The sequence below is a fragment of the Rana temporaria genome, chromosome 1, assembly GCF_905171775.1.
Source record: "Rana temporaria chromosome 1, aRanTem1.1, whole genome shotgun sequence".
Classification (NCBI taxonomy): Eukaryota; Metazoa; Chordata; class Amphibia; order Anura; family Ranidae; genus Rana; species Rana temporaria.
In genome coordinates, this window is record NC_053489.1 from 264,964,985 (window position 1) to 264,979,372 (window position 14,388).

A 14,388-nucleotide genomic window follows, 5' to 3' on the forward strand; every position below is an offset into this window, starting at 1 on the left:
TTCCCCCCTTTTTTGTCATGTTTTTTTCATGTCCCCTTCTCATCTTACCCCCAAACAATGTGTTCCGTGACTTATCATAATTTTTTCATTTTTGTACACTGCATCTTAATCTTGAATTTTTCTTTATTATTATTTTAATTTATAATTTATGATGTTTTTTATCTTTACATATCTATCATTCATACATTCTCTATTAAACAATTGTTTTTTAATAAAAAAAATTATTAAAGTTTTCTGCAATTGTGTAAGTCCGCTGGCTGTTATGGTTCCACAGTCGCCAAACTTCCTGACCATGTATTTAAGCTGCTCTCTTCCTGAGAGCAAACAGGCCAGTAGAAGGAGCTGTGAGCCCCGAGCGCGTAGCCTGTGCAATCCCCACTCTATGCTTGGATGCTTGCCCTGCCGTGGTGATGTCACTATTCCATACTAGTCAGGGTAGAGCTTCCTGTCAAGTGGACACTGCAGAGAAGCCTGTGACCAGATTCAACACACGTACACCTCTATGGCCGAGGCAACGTTACCAGAGCCTGCAGAGCAGCATCAACATACCCCAGCACACCTCTATCCTTGACGGGCAACTTCACCCAGTGAACCTGTAAGTGTACATTCTACTCTAACACTCAATTAACAGTAGCATAGTAGGACTATCTTAGTTGGCGCCTCCCCCCCTTTTTATACTCCTTTCTTGCTGACAGAGGTAATGGACACCCTCTGAGGATGACTGCCTTCTTTTTTCACAATATACTGACTAACTAAGATGTGCTATTAGAACCACCATTACATTATTTACAAAGGCATCACATCATTTGGAGCACCGGAATCCCCTCCCTCCTATGAATCTTGATGTTTAGAAAAAAAAATCTTCCAACAGTAGCTGTCCTCCGTATGCTAGAGTTGTTGGGTGATCACAAGGTAAATCACGTTCTTATTTAATTGTCATTTCTTCACTTCTATATCTGCAGGTTCAGTGACACCTTCTTTATATAAGTAGGAGGGGCATCTAAAAGAGATATTAGAAACATTAGTATACCATTTAATATTTTAGGGTAATTTACTATTAAATCAGTACCACCCCCACCCATTCATTCAATTAGAACACAGTCCTACAAAAATATTCTCTGCCTGGGGTGGCACAATGTTTACTAGATCTAACACTATATAGCTGCAAATAGCATTGTGCACAATTTTATTTGCATTCAAAAACACAATCAACACAGGTTTACTTGCAGCTAAGGCCTCTTTCACTAGATGTGCAGAATGAGAACATGTGTCTCGTTGCGTTTCAATTCGCTATTTAAATACTTTCACTTAAGTAAATTCCTTAAATTTGTTTTGGGTATTTGTTTTGTTTCATTTATTCATTTTCAAATTGAATAATAGAATAATGTATTCAAATAGAATTTTGACAGAATTTCATTTGTTATTTCAAATTTGTTTAAATTAGTTACTATTGTAATTCAGATATATCCACATTTCCTAATAAACAAAAAAATTGTCAGAATTTCAATTTGGAATGAAACAAAGCCCACATGTCTACCTATTACACCACTACCTATGGTAAGGTATGGATGTCCAAGGCTGGACACAGTCAGCAGTGTCCAGAGTCCGAAATATATCACTAACAGCAGGTAACCACTCTGTGTTTTTTTTTTAAAAGGTTTTTATTTGCCAAGTACACACACAAAGAAGATAACAGAGTACACAAGGTACAAACATAATTGTAAACATCCCTAAAAATGTAAGGAGACAAAATCCCCTGTTTCTCCATCTCCACATACAGTATCATTTCAGAAACAATCCTAACATGGATAGTTATGTAAGTGCAAATAGCATTTTCCTGCCGTATTGAAACTATAAAACATCGCACTCCAGTCATAGGTGTACAGTACATTACATCAATTTATATTATGGAAAATAGACACAGAGCACTGAAAAGAAAAAAAAAATCATTTTTTACCTGTAAAAATTGTGCTGCCGCTTTCTTAGTGACTAAAATGGCAACCCCCCCTAGAATAAGTAGAGCATTCAGCATGTATGACCCTCATAATATTAGCTTTCTTCAATGCCAAAACCTTAGAACCCTGGAGAAGTGTCTCCTGTAACATAATAATATGGGGTCTGTACCTCCGTATAAAGTCAAAGACAAGAGAACATTTTATCTTCGAATTCATACCCCGGACATTCCAGGACAGTATATTTATCTTACCCGCCATCGAGTGAGCAAGCATACCAGAACTCTATACCCGGGAGAGCGTCAGCCAACCAGTTCATGGTCAGCCCCTGCAACCTGTGGGGATCAAAACAGAGAGAGGCAGCAGCACACGACACTAACCAACAAAACTTAACAACCCTTCCCCTGCCACCCTGCACACAGCCCCAACATGCTGAGTGCCCGCATCCCATAACCATAACAATAAACGACCTCAGGGGGTTATAAGGCCTCCACCCCCTGCCTGCAGACTCCCACTGGAGAGTATGGACTGCAGGTCTTCAGTGCAAATACACATATAGAAATATGCTAAGAGTCTCAGTCCTAGTGCAGAGAAAAAATAAAAATGAGAAACAAAACAAAACAAAAAGCAAAAAAAAAAGGGGGGAGGGGGGGAGAAGAGAAAAAAACAAAAAGGGGGGGGGGGAATAAAAAATGGGGGGGGGGAGTTCACCTGTGAACCAGACAGGAACGTTCAAAAGAAGGTAGTTCGTTCAATCTGCAGGTGGATCCGTGCAGGACATGTCTCAATGAAATTGGAACATCAGATCAGTGAAAAGTATTTGTCAGCCGCAGGACATACAAAACAGCAGCAAGTCTGCGAGTCATGAGACACAGACTCCAAGTCTCCAGAGTCCAAGGTGTGCGACACTCATTCAGTGACCATTTCCCTGACTAGGGTGCCCCCTAGTGTCCACCCATTGCAAAGTATCTGTAGGAGAATTGAAGAAAAAAACTTTGCCCTCGTCGACCACTCTGAGCTTTGCTGGGTACATCATACTGTAAGCCATGTGTAAGTCCCGGAGCCTCTTCTTGACATGCAGAAAACTAGCTCTCTGTTTCTGCGTAGCTGCAGAGAAGTCAGGATAAATAGAAATACGATTCCCATTAAATTGCAGGTCTCCTATAGTGCGGGCTGCACGGAGGATATTTTCACGATCTCTGAAGTGCAGAATACGTGCTATCATCGGGCGTGCTGTGCAGAGCTAGGGCCCTGATCGTCCGCCGCCATCTTGGGATCCCCAGGCAAACTGGGACAAACGTTCTGCGGGCAATTCCATGGGTGCCCGGCCGTATTTAACCATGCCTTTGTGATCGGCACGGTCTCGGGAGCCAGGAGGTGCCGTTGCTGCCAAGAATCTGTGCCTCTGAAGCCCAGGATGTCTGAAGGATATTCTGTCCTGCGCGGAGCTCCGGTTCAGAGCTGCTCACATGTCGGCCGCTGGCTCCGCCCTTTTTTAAATCTCTCATTCATTTTTAATGGACTAAGTGGCCACTGCTATTTACCCCTGGAATCTGATGGCTGCATTTGAATAGCCACATGAAAGAAGTCTTAAAGGGTAACTAAACCCAAAATCAAAAATATAATACAGTATATTGTAGCTTACTAATCTTTGGATGTAGTAGCTGCATTTGTTTTGTTTTTTTCAACCTTTAATTCCTTTCTTTCCATCTGGTGATCAGCTATTAAACACACCTCCTGTCTTAAGGTAACTGCATTTACTCTTCCACAGTATCTATAGAGGAGCAACATGGCCACTTTTGGAAATCTGTGGAGAGGGTAATGTTGGATCACCTAGTAGATTTAGGTGGACTTTACATTAGTGACTAACAATTTAAAGCCTAATTCCAGCTAACACGTATTAATCAGTTACAGCAGTGGTGGGCAACTGTGATCCCCCCCCATCTCTTGTAGAAATACTAGTCCCATCATGCTTCTGGGAGTCATGCTTGTAACTGTCAGTTTTTCAATGCCTTGTGTGACATGTAGTTCCACAACAGCTTTAGGGCCACAGTTGTCCATCCCTGAGTTGCAACAATCGTTTTTTTCCTTTTGGGATAAAGTTTTTACATACAGTAAATGAATAAAAGCTAACCCCTGTCAGTGGTAAATTGTTTTTCTTAAACCTCTAACTTCCAATTTTGCTGGACAGCTTGGTCTGTTAAAGAAAGTTGAAAAACAAAAGACTAATACTAACACATGGTTGGAATTTCGGAAAAGTGTTCAATGTGAGCTTTTGGTCGGATATTCCGATCGTGTGTAGGCTCCATCAGACATTTGCTGTTGGAAATTCCGACAACAAATGTTTGAGAGCTGTTTTCAATTTTTCCGACAACAAAAATTCTTGTCGGAAATTCCAATCGTCTGTATGCAATTCCGACGCACAAAAATCCTACACATGCTCGAAATCAATTTGACGCATGCTCGGAATCATTGAACTTAATTTTTCTTGGCTCGTCGTAGTGTTATACGTGACCGCGTTCTTGACATTTGGAATTTCCGACAACATTTGTGTGACTGTGTGTATGCAAGACAAGTTTGAGCGAACAATCCGTCGGAAAAAAAACACAGTTTTGTTGTCGGAATGTCTGATCGTGTGTACGCGGCATTACTGTCCAAATCACCAGGCACAAACTAGGTTACAGGAGGGACTCAAAACAAAGACTGTTGTGTTAATGACAGACTGCATCTTGTGTAATTTGTTTTAACTTGGCCATAGTTACACTTAAGGAGTAGTGTTGCTCACGAATATTCGTATTGCGAATATTCGTTACGAATATTGCATATTCGATTATTCGCGAATAACTCGAATATCGCGGCCAAAATTCGCTATTACGAATATTCGCATTTTTTCAAATTTATTTTTAAAACAGATCACATCCTAGTGATCTCCATCGACGTCTAAAAGCATTGCTGGCATGATTAGAGACCCTGGGCCGAGTAGCTAAGCTGAGGCGATCCTTTTATGTTGACGAATATTCGCGAATACTTTCTCCGCCCTTCTTTTGCATCAGAGCCAATCAGAGTTCTCCTACCACAGTTGTCAGAGGTTAGCAACCTCCATAGCAACCAATAGGAACCTGCCTGCACGACCAGTATATAAGATCACTCCCAGCAGTATTTCAGTGCAGATTCACAAGGTGGCTAGAGAGAGTGGAGTGTTTCTGTGCGTTTTTCCAGTGTATCACATCTTCAAAGAATTTTCCATCTTTTGTTCCGTGTCATCATTTGCATTTCACCTCTTTAACCACTTAAGCCCCGGACCATATTGCTGCCTAAAGACCCAAGGGGTTTTTACAGTTCGGGACTGTGTCGCTTTAACAGACAATTGCGCGGTCGTGCGACGTGGCTCCCAAACAAAATTGGCGTCCTTTTTTCCCCACAAATAGAGCTTTCCTTTGGTGGTATTTGATCACCTCTGCGGTTTTTATTTTTTGCGCTATAAACAAAAATAGAGCGACAATTTTGAAAAAAATGCAATATTTTTTACTTTTTGCTGTAATAAATATCCCCCAAAAACATATATAAAAACATTTTTTTTCCTCAGTTTAGGCCGATACGTATTCTTCTACCTATTTTTAGTAAAAAAAATCGCAATAAGCGTTTATCGATTGGTTTGCGCAAAATTTATAGCGTTTACAAAATAGGGGATAGTTTTATTGCATTTTTATTAATTTTTTTTTTTTTACTACTAATGGCGGCGATCAGCGATTTTTTTCGTGACTGCGACATTATGGCGGACACTTCGGACAATTTTGACACATTTTTGGGACCATTGTCATTTTCACAGCAAAAAATGCATTTAAATTGCATTCTTTATTGTGAAAATGACAGTTGCAGTTTGGGAGTTAACCACAGGGGGCGCTGTAGGAGTTAGGGTGCACCTAGTATGTGTTTACAACTGTTGGGGGGTGTGGCTGTAGGAATGACGTCATCGATCGTGTCTTCCCTATAAAGGGAATGACGCGATCGATGCGCCGACACAGTGAAGCACGGGGAAGCCGTGTTTACACACGGCTCTCCTCGTTCTTCAGCTCCGGGGAGCGATCGCGACGGAGCGGCTATAAACAAATAGCCGCGCCGTGGTCCCGGATCGCTCCCCGAGCGGACCCGACCTCCGCATGTAGCGGGGGGGGTCCCGATCGGACCCCCCACCCGCTAATAGGCGAGGACGTACCTATACGCCCATGTGCCTGTACGTGCCATATTGTGGACGTATATGTACATGCGGGGGTCGGGAAGTGGTTAATGAGAATAATAACTGTTTAACATAAAGACATTTAAGAGATGTCAACGTAAATGGTTTACTTGGCTTTTTTTTAACTCAACAGAATCAGGGGCCCCAGTGTGCGGTTGATCTTTACCTAACTCAATACAGGTCAGTCTAGAGGAGAGATCTGTATTTTTCAAATCTATGGTTATTCAATATTTATTAAACTAATCAATATACAAATTGGTCAAAGTAAACCCTCAAATCTATATAATAATGTATTTATTTTATTAATACCTTGTTGTTAGTTGCAGGGTCCATTACGTAAAACCACACTTTTTCCAAAGGGCAGGTGAAATTGAATGTTTCAGAATTTCGCAATCAATTTCGCATTCGCATTAGCGAAAAATTTTTTTTGATAAAATATCTTGAATATTCGATTTTATTGAATATTTCACGAATATTCGTCTATATATTCGTGATATATCGCAAAATCGAATATGGCGTATTCCGCTCAACACTATTAAGGAGTAAAGTAAGAAGGTTTCTATGCTTTAAGATAAAAAGTCCTCTGTGTGTAACCGCCCCCCTCAGTTCTCCTAATACTTACCTGTGCCCCCTCTCTGTCTAGCAATGTCCACAAGTCCCTTGGTCCTTGATTTGCCCTTAATTTGCACTTGGTTATTCAGGCCTAATTGATTTAGTATGGACAGTATACAATTGCAAAGTAAATGTAAATAGCTTTCAAACTGTTTATCTTGTGCTTAAAGCTTAACATGTTTGGTCTGATTTTACTGCACACTAACCTCACAGTGGGCATTAAAAGCAAGTCTGGTAGATCCCACCTCATTTTCCTGGCTAGGGGATATCCAGCATCATCTAACATTTTCCTCCCCAGCCTGAGTGTCCCTTGTCCTCTCCTCTCATTATTATTATAAAGGATTCATATATTATATTGCCAACAGTTTGCACAGCACTTTATAATATAAATAGAGACAGCCCAGTTACAATATAATTTAGGACAATAGGGTTAAGGTGGCCCTGCTCATGAGAACTTACAATCTAAAAGGAGGGGGGGGGGTGTTGCGGAAGTGGTACAAAGGGTAATAAATATATGGGGATGAGTTGCTGAATAAAGAAAATTCCAGTTGTTATGGAGAGGTGGAATAAATTTCCCTGAAGAGATGGATTTTCAGGGATTATCTAAAGGTGAGCAGAATAGGAGATAGCCAGACATATTGGGATAGAGAGTTACAGAGGCTCGGAGAGTCTCTAGAGAAGTTCTAGAGGTGAGCTAGAGAGCAGGATGTCTTGGGAGGAGAGTTTGTAGCTTAATAAAATATACACGGCCTGAATGTCATGCAGCATTGGCTGGTTTAATAGAAACCTGCCAACATTCAGCCAGTGTGTACTGATGTTGGTCCAACAGAAGCCAGCTCTTAGGGGGGCATGACAGTAAAAGGTCTGCCGACCGTCTCTCTTTCAGCGCTCTCAACCATTGACTGTTCTGCAGGGGTTGTCCCTCTGTCAGAACACAATAGCACAGCAGGGGAGATCGCTGTACAAACATCAGATTGTTAGTACAATGGCTCTGACCTGAGTAACTTTTTATATCACAATACTTGTGCAACTGTTTATCAAACAAATGCATAGTTCCAGGAAAAAATACATTGCCCTGTTTTTTTTTAGTGCATGCCCATAAATAAGCAAAAACAACAGTACCCAAATTGACTATAGGCGAAATGTTAAAAGCCTCTAAAAGTTATTGCTAAAATTCCTCTGAAATTCAAGACGTACCTGGGTATAGAAAGATGTCCGCATGGGTGTTCTATCAGATTACCGCTACCCATGGAACGCATGTTGGAACGCATATCGCATGCACAATAAGTATTTTTTAATTGGAAGGTCACTTCCGTTGTGTTTTTTGATGGGTAGCAGGGTTCTGATAGAACAATGGTGGAAAAAAAGTAACAGTTGCAGCCATGAGATTGTTTTAAGCACTTGAAGTCTTGGCTGTTTAGAAACAAACTCATGGTAAAGTGGTGAAAGAAGAACTGTGGCAAAGCTTTGGACATTCAAATATGTACATATTCTTAACCAGTAGAATTTATTTTAAAATTCACCCTCATTAACCTCTGTACAGCCATTGCTGAGCAATACAATCTAAAACTTCTGAATGAAAGCAATTGTGTCTCAACAGATTTCTCTCTCATGCTTTCTGTGAGTCTGCCTTGTGTTTACATTAAAGATTTTAAAGCGGTAGTAAAATTGAAAAAGTTATACAGGCATACCCCACTTTTAAGAACACAATGGGGTTTATTTTCTATAGCTGGAGAGTGCAAAATCAGGCTCACTTCTACCGTGTTTCCCCGAAAATAAGCCCGGGTCTTATATTAATTTTGGCAACAAAAGACCCAGTAGGGCTTATTTTCGGGGTAGGTCTTATAACGTGCTGTTTCTCGTCCTCCCTGTCAGGAAGCCTCAGTTTGAACAAAGTTAAAATGCTTGTAAAATGCCAAAATCCTGTTACAGCTGTTACAGTAGCACACAATACATTACATACATACATGTGTGTGCCCCTGCAATCCAATGGTGCCAAACGCCTCAGCTCTGCTTTCCTCCACCTCTCCCAGCCACCAGCCCCCCCTTCCGCAGCTCTCTGAGCGGGGAAGAGAGCACACCGGCATGTAACGAAAGAAAGATCTGTAGCATTTTGGTGCTTAAGTCTGTATGGATCTCGTGAGTTAAATACGGTACCTTGTGGAGACAGGAGTATCGGTATGCACACAGTGTAACATGTTGATTTATGCTGAGCCTCTGCACTGAGACGACTGTACCTTCCGTGACTGCAGAGGAAGGAGGGGCCCCGAGATCCCCCGCCGACAGCCGGGAGAAAGAGGAGGAGACCAGCAGGGAGATGGGCTGAGCGCCGCTCTTTAACAAAGGCACCTGACACTGCTGCCGTAGATCAAAGAGACACATACACAGCCAGAGCACACTGCCATATCAGAGAGGATTATAGGAGTACACACGCACCTCAAACTAGGGCTTATTTTTGGGGTAGGGCTAATATTGCAACCCTCCTGGAAAATAGCACTAGGTCTTACTTTCGGGTAGGTCTTATTTTCGGGGAAACACGGTATATAGAAACCAATGAGCTTCTAACCCCAGCTTGTTCAATTAAGCTTTGGTAATTAAACCTGGAAGCTCATAGGTTCCTACACAGAAGTGAGCCTGATTGTGCACTCTCCAGCTATAGTAAATAAACCCCATTTTGTACTTACAAGTGGGGTATGCCTGTAATGTGCTAGTATTCGTCGCAAACTGGCATATTACATGAAACTCACCTTAAAACAAAACCTCCAATGGTGCTCTGACACCGCTGTGGGCTTTCATCTTCACCTGGTCTTCCTTCTGGGTTTGCGGGCTCTGATCCTTTGAATGGCTGATCCGCAATGAAATCACCCTCGCTAATGCGTGCAAGAGTCACTGTTTATGGCCCAGGGCTCTGAAGAAGCAGCACAGGTATGTCGTCTCTTCAGAGCGCTAGCGTGGGTGAAGTCACTGTTGGATACACAAGTAAATATCTCCTAAACGGTGCACGTTTAGGAGATGTTTACAGTACCTACAGGCAAGCCTTATTATAGGCTTACTTGTAGGTACAACATTAATAAACAACCTTTACTACCACTTGAAAGCTGCAGTGGCTGGGGCTATAAATATAAGTGAGGACTTATTTTAAATATAAATAATAATATTTGAAAATCCACAGCCTAGCCAGAGATTTACTTTTGAAGCCATTTTTTTTATTTTGGATATAATAGGGGAGCAAGGTGGCTCATGTGGTATTAGGATATGTTTCTCTTCTTTATAAAGGAATGAAGGATTGAGAATTGCTTGCATGGAGATTTTCTAATTGTATTTGTATTGTATCTCTAATTGTAATTGTTTTAAAGAAAATGCTTAAAAAGGCGAGTATCCCCATTTGTGGCCAGAATAACCTCTGCTTATGCATTTTTTATCATATGCTTGGTTTAAATTGCCCAGTCTTGTGACAGGTTTATGTTATTTTTTATTAGGGCTAATTAATATTTTACATTAGCACCAATGAATAACAGGGTTGTATGCTTATTCATTGCTAATTTATTTGATTGACTGACAAAATTGTTGATTAAATGAATTGATTTAGCACAATAATTGATGTTTTTGTTTGATAAACAAAATTATTTGGTTAATTCATTAAAAAGGATTTCTGTTTTGTTAATTTATTTGACTTGTGAGGTTGCAGAGATTTTTTTAAAAACACAACTTAATAATAATTTGATAGCTAATGTAAAATGTACACCCCACAGAACTAATTGCTATGTTTGTCTGAAAAAAAACAACTGAATTTAAATATCCCAAATATTAACCATCGTCTGTGGTCATATGACATGCTGGGTTCTGAGTCTTGTGTGTTCCACTCTGCTGAGACATGAGCTCCTTTTCATGGTGTCCAGGTCACTGCCTGCCTATGGACACTTCCTGTAGACACTTGGAGGTTGATTTACTAAGACTGGAACATGCAAAATGTGGTGCAGCTCTGCATAGAAACCAATCAGCTTCCATTTTTTTTTTTGTCAAAGCCTAATTAAACAAGCTGAAGTTAGAAGCTGATTGGCTACCATGCACAGCTGCACCCGATTTTGCACGCTCCAGTTTTAGTGAATCAGCCCCTTGGCTGTCTAGTGGCAAGGTTCTCCCAGGATCCAAAATAATACAACAATGTGATGATGTCACAAAGAGGCAACTGTTTGGTGCGAGCACAGACTTTAATATTGCCACATTTAGATATGGTTTTCTGGGAACAGCATAGAAGGATCTAAGTTAATAAAAAAATGCTACACTATTTATTAAAAAACTTTTAAAATTATGAATGGGTTAGTGGGGCAATAATCATGCCCCAAGATTAGGAAAAAAAAACATATAAATCATCTCACTAAAATGAAACTCCTGATGCAGGGGATGTCTGTAATATTACTAGTAACTCAGCAAAATGTAGGTAGAAACAGTGATCCAATAATGCGAAAAGGAAATTGCATCTCTGGGGGTTCTATACTGTATAATCACTTTGTGCATTCAGTCTACAGATAGCACATTACACACGATTTCACTTAACTGAACCATTTATCCTAAGTTTACCAAGCCATTCACCCATATTGCCTTACTGTACTGGAGTACTTGCTAATGGGATTAGAATTCCAGGTATGAGAAAACCTGTAATTTTCTCTGCCATGTGACAGTGCTCTGGCATGATTGGTCAATCACTTTGCTCCAACACTGTCACGTGGGGGGCCTGTGACATCATCCCCTGTCTAAGCTGCACCACCAAAGTTTATGATGGAATACTGCAGCGGGGAGGTGATTAGGAAGCATGGCTCGATTAGTATGAAAGCATAGTAAGGTGGGCTGTATGAAAATGTTGTTACTTTGCCCTGATTTGACAAAGTGACAGTGGGGGGAATTTATCAAAACTGGAGCAGTTAGAATCTGGAGTAGCTGTGCATGGCAACCAATCAGCTTCAGTCTTTCATTTTCAAAGCTTAAAGCGTTAGTAAATGAAAAATGTTTTTTCATTTAAAATAACAAACATATCATACTTACCTCCACTGTGCAGTTCGTTTTGCACAGAGTGGCCCCGATCCACATCTTCTGGGGTCCATCGGCGGCTGTCTCTGGTCCTCCCCGCAATTACTCACCACAGTCATGCGAGAGCTCGCATGGTGGTCAGTAATTGCGGGCACGCTCCCGTGATACAGCGAGCGGCCATAGTATCACTGTATCACTCGGCCCCTCCCCTCGGCACGCCGAGTCACTGGATGTGATTGACAGCAGCACCAGCCAATGGCTGCGCTGCTCTCAATCCAACCGCTCAAGCCAATCAGCGGCCAGGCTGAGTGGGCGAAGAGGATCGCGGGACCGCACGGGACTTTTGAGGGGTCAGGTAAGGTAAGGTGTTTTTTCACCATAATGCATAGATTGCATTAAAGGGTCACTAAAGGAAACATTTTTTTTAGCTGAAATTGCTGTACAGGGTATAGAGACATAATAGTTAACTAATTCCTTTTAAAAATTATTAAAAATAGATAAAAAACAATCATATAATGTGCCTGCAGTTTAGTTTCGTTTTTGCTGTTGTTTCCTGGTTCTCTGATGTACAGAGCCAGAGAGCCAATAGAGGGCAGTGATGGATTGTAAAACGAAACTGGATTGGTGCTGACACACAGTAATCACACCTCCTTGATTAGTCACCACAGTGAGAAATCTCCCAGTACTGTGGTGATCAGGAAACAGACAACCAGGACGTGTCCAGAACAGAGAGGAATTACAGCAACATCGAAGCAAAAACGAACAATGAGAACATGAAACCAGGACTGCAGTAAGGTAAAGGAAGCTATTTAGCTAAAAAAAAAAATCCTTTAGTGACCCTTTAAGGGGAAAAAAATGTTTCTTTAACTCAGTGTTTCTCAATTCCAGTCCTCAGGCCCCCCCAACAGGTCAGGTTTTCAGGATTTCCCTCAGATGAAAAGGCTGCGGTGATTACTAAGGCAGTGAAACTGATCAAATCACCTGTGCAAAATAATGGAAATCCTGAAAACATGACCTGTTGGGGGGGCCTGAGGACTGGAATTGAGAAACACTGCTTTAACTGAACAAGCTGAAGATAGAAGCTGATTAGTTACTATGCAAAGCTTCTATAAATTCTAGCTGCTCCAATTTTGATAAATTCCTCCAAGTGACATTTTAACCACTTGACCTCTGGAAGATATACCCCACATCATGACCAGGCCATTTTTTGCTAAACGGCACTGCGTTACTTTAAGTGACAATTGAGCAGTCGTGCAACACTGTACCCAAATAAAATTCATGTCCTTTTTTTCCCACAAATAGAGCTTTTGTTTTGGTGGTTCTTAATCACCACTGCATTTTTTTTTTTTTTGCGCTATAAACAAAAAAAGACTGATAATTAAAATAAATAAATAAATAACAATATTTTTTTTAATTTTCTGCTATGAAACATATCCAATAACTTTGAATTTTTTTTTTTAATTTCTTGATAATTTTAGGCCAATATGTATTTGTTGGGAACTGCTGACCACCACTGCTACCCAGATGGACTACAGGAGCCCAAGCTACTTATGCCATGCACATTATATCTCACCAAAATGAGATTAGATCTTACTATTATTAAACATTGCATTTTAACTGACATACTTCACTCAGAGTGGCACAACTCCTCTCTTGTTAAACAAATATGTGCCTAGCCAGTGTTTTGGTGTGCTGTGGGAGGTGCTATTACTAGTGGAAATAATTGATTTTATTCCCTGCCTTGTTTACATAAGCAGAGCCCTGTCCTGTGTAAATTCATGATGACTGCCGGGTGACGGCAGTGATCCATTGGCTGTAACCAAGTGATCGTCATTTGCTGTGTTTAACCACAGCACGGCCAGGTCAGCAGCACACGTGCACGCCCCCTACTCAGAATTATCAGATCAAGTACTAGGTGCGTAATCTGGCACAGCCATGCCCCTTGCCGCCGTATATCTAGGTTATACGGTTGGCAATCAGTTAATAACAATTACAAAATTATCTATGAAGCAAATACAGTATACACATATATCTTTTTTAGCAAAAGTACAGTTTTCCCTTAAAGGCTTACACACTGCTCGATTACTTCGGCCTTAATTCCTAGTCAGACTTTAGGTTCATGACACAGGAAGGAGTTCACCATCTGAGGGTAGATGATGCAGGGTGTGTGCTTATGAGCTCAGCTGGTCAACTACTTCCTGTGTCATGACCTAAAGTCTGTCCAGGAAGGCAGGCAGGAGTAATCAAGCAGTTTTTTTTAAACAGTTATGAAGAGAGTTAGGTAAACCTGTGTAGAGATAATGGAAAGGTGTTTTATTTTTGCAAAATAAGTACAATAATGTTATATTGGTACATAGAGGAGCTGGAATTTAGGAGGAAAAAAAAGGTGAGCTTCACCTTTAAAACTAATTGCAGGTGGTTAAGAATCTAGCATAAAGTATACATTCTGCTCTGAAATGATTTTAAACCTTTTATTTTAAATGCATTTACAATTTAGGTGGTTTATTTGAAAACAAATGGCTGCGTGTAGGTATATAACAATAATACGTAGAATTTTGG

At 40.7% G+C, this 14,388-nt stretch overlaps 1 protein-coding gene across 1 annotated transcript in view; it reads right to left on the minus strand.

Moving 5' to 3' along the window:
* Window positions 1-554: 554 nt before the first annotated feature.
* The window catches only part of LRRC2 (leucine rich repeat containing 2), a 270,174-nt gene continuing 256,340 nt past the window's right edge, over window positions 555-14,388 (minus strand). The window contains exon 9 of the mRNA XM_040355283.1: window positions 555-1,000. Within this exon, the coding sequence (XP_040211217.1) occupies window positions 951-1,000 (50 nt within the window). The 3' untranslated portion in view covers window positions 555-950. The remainder of the gene's footprint in view (window positions 1,001-14,388) is intronic.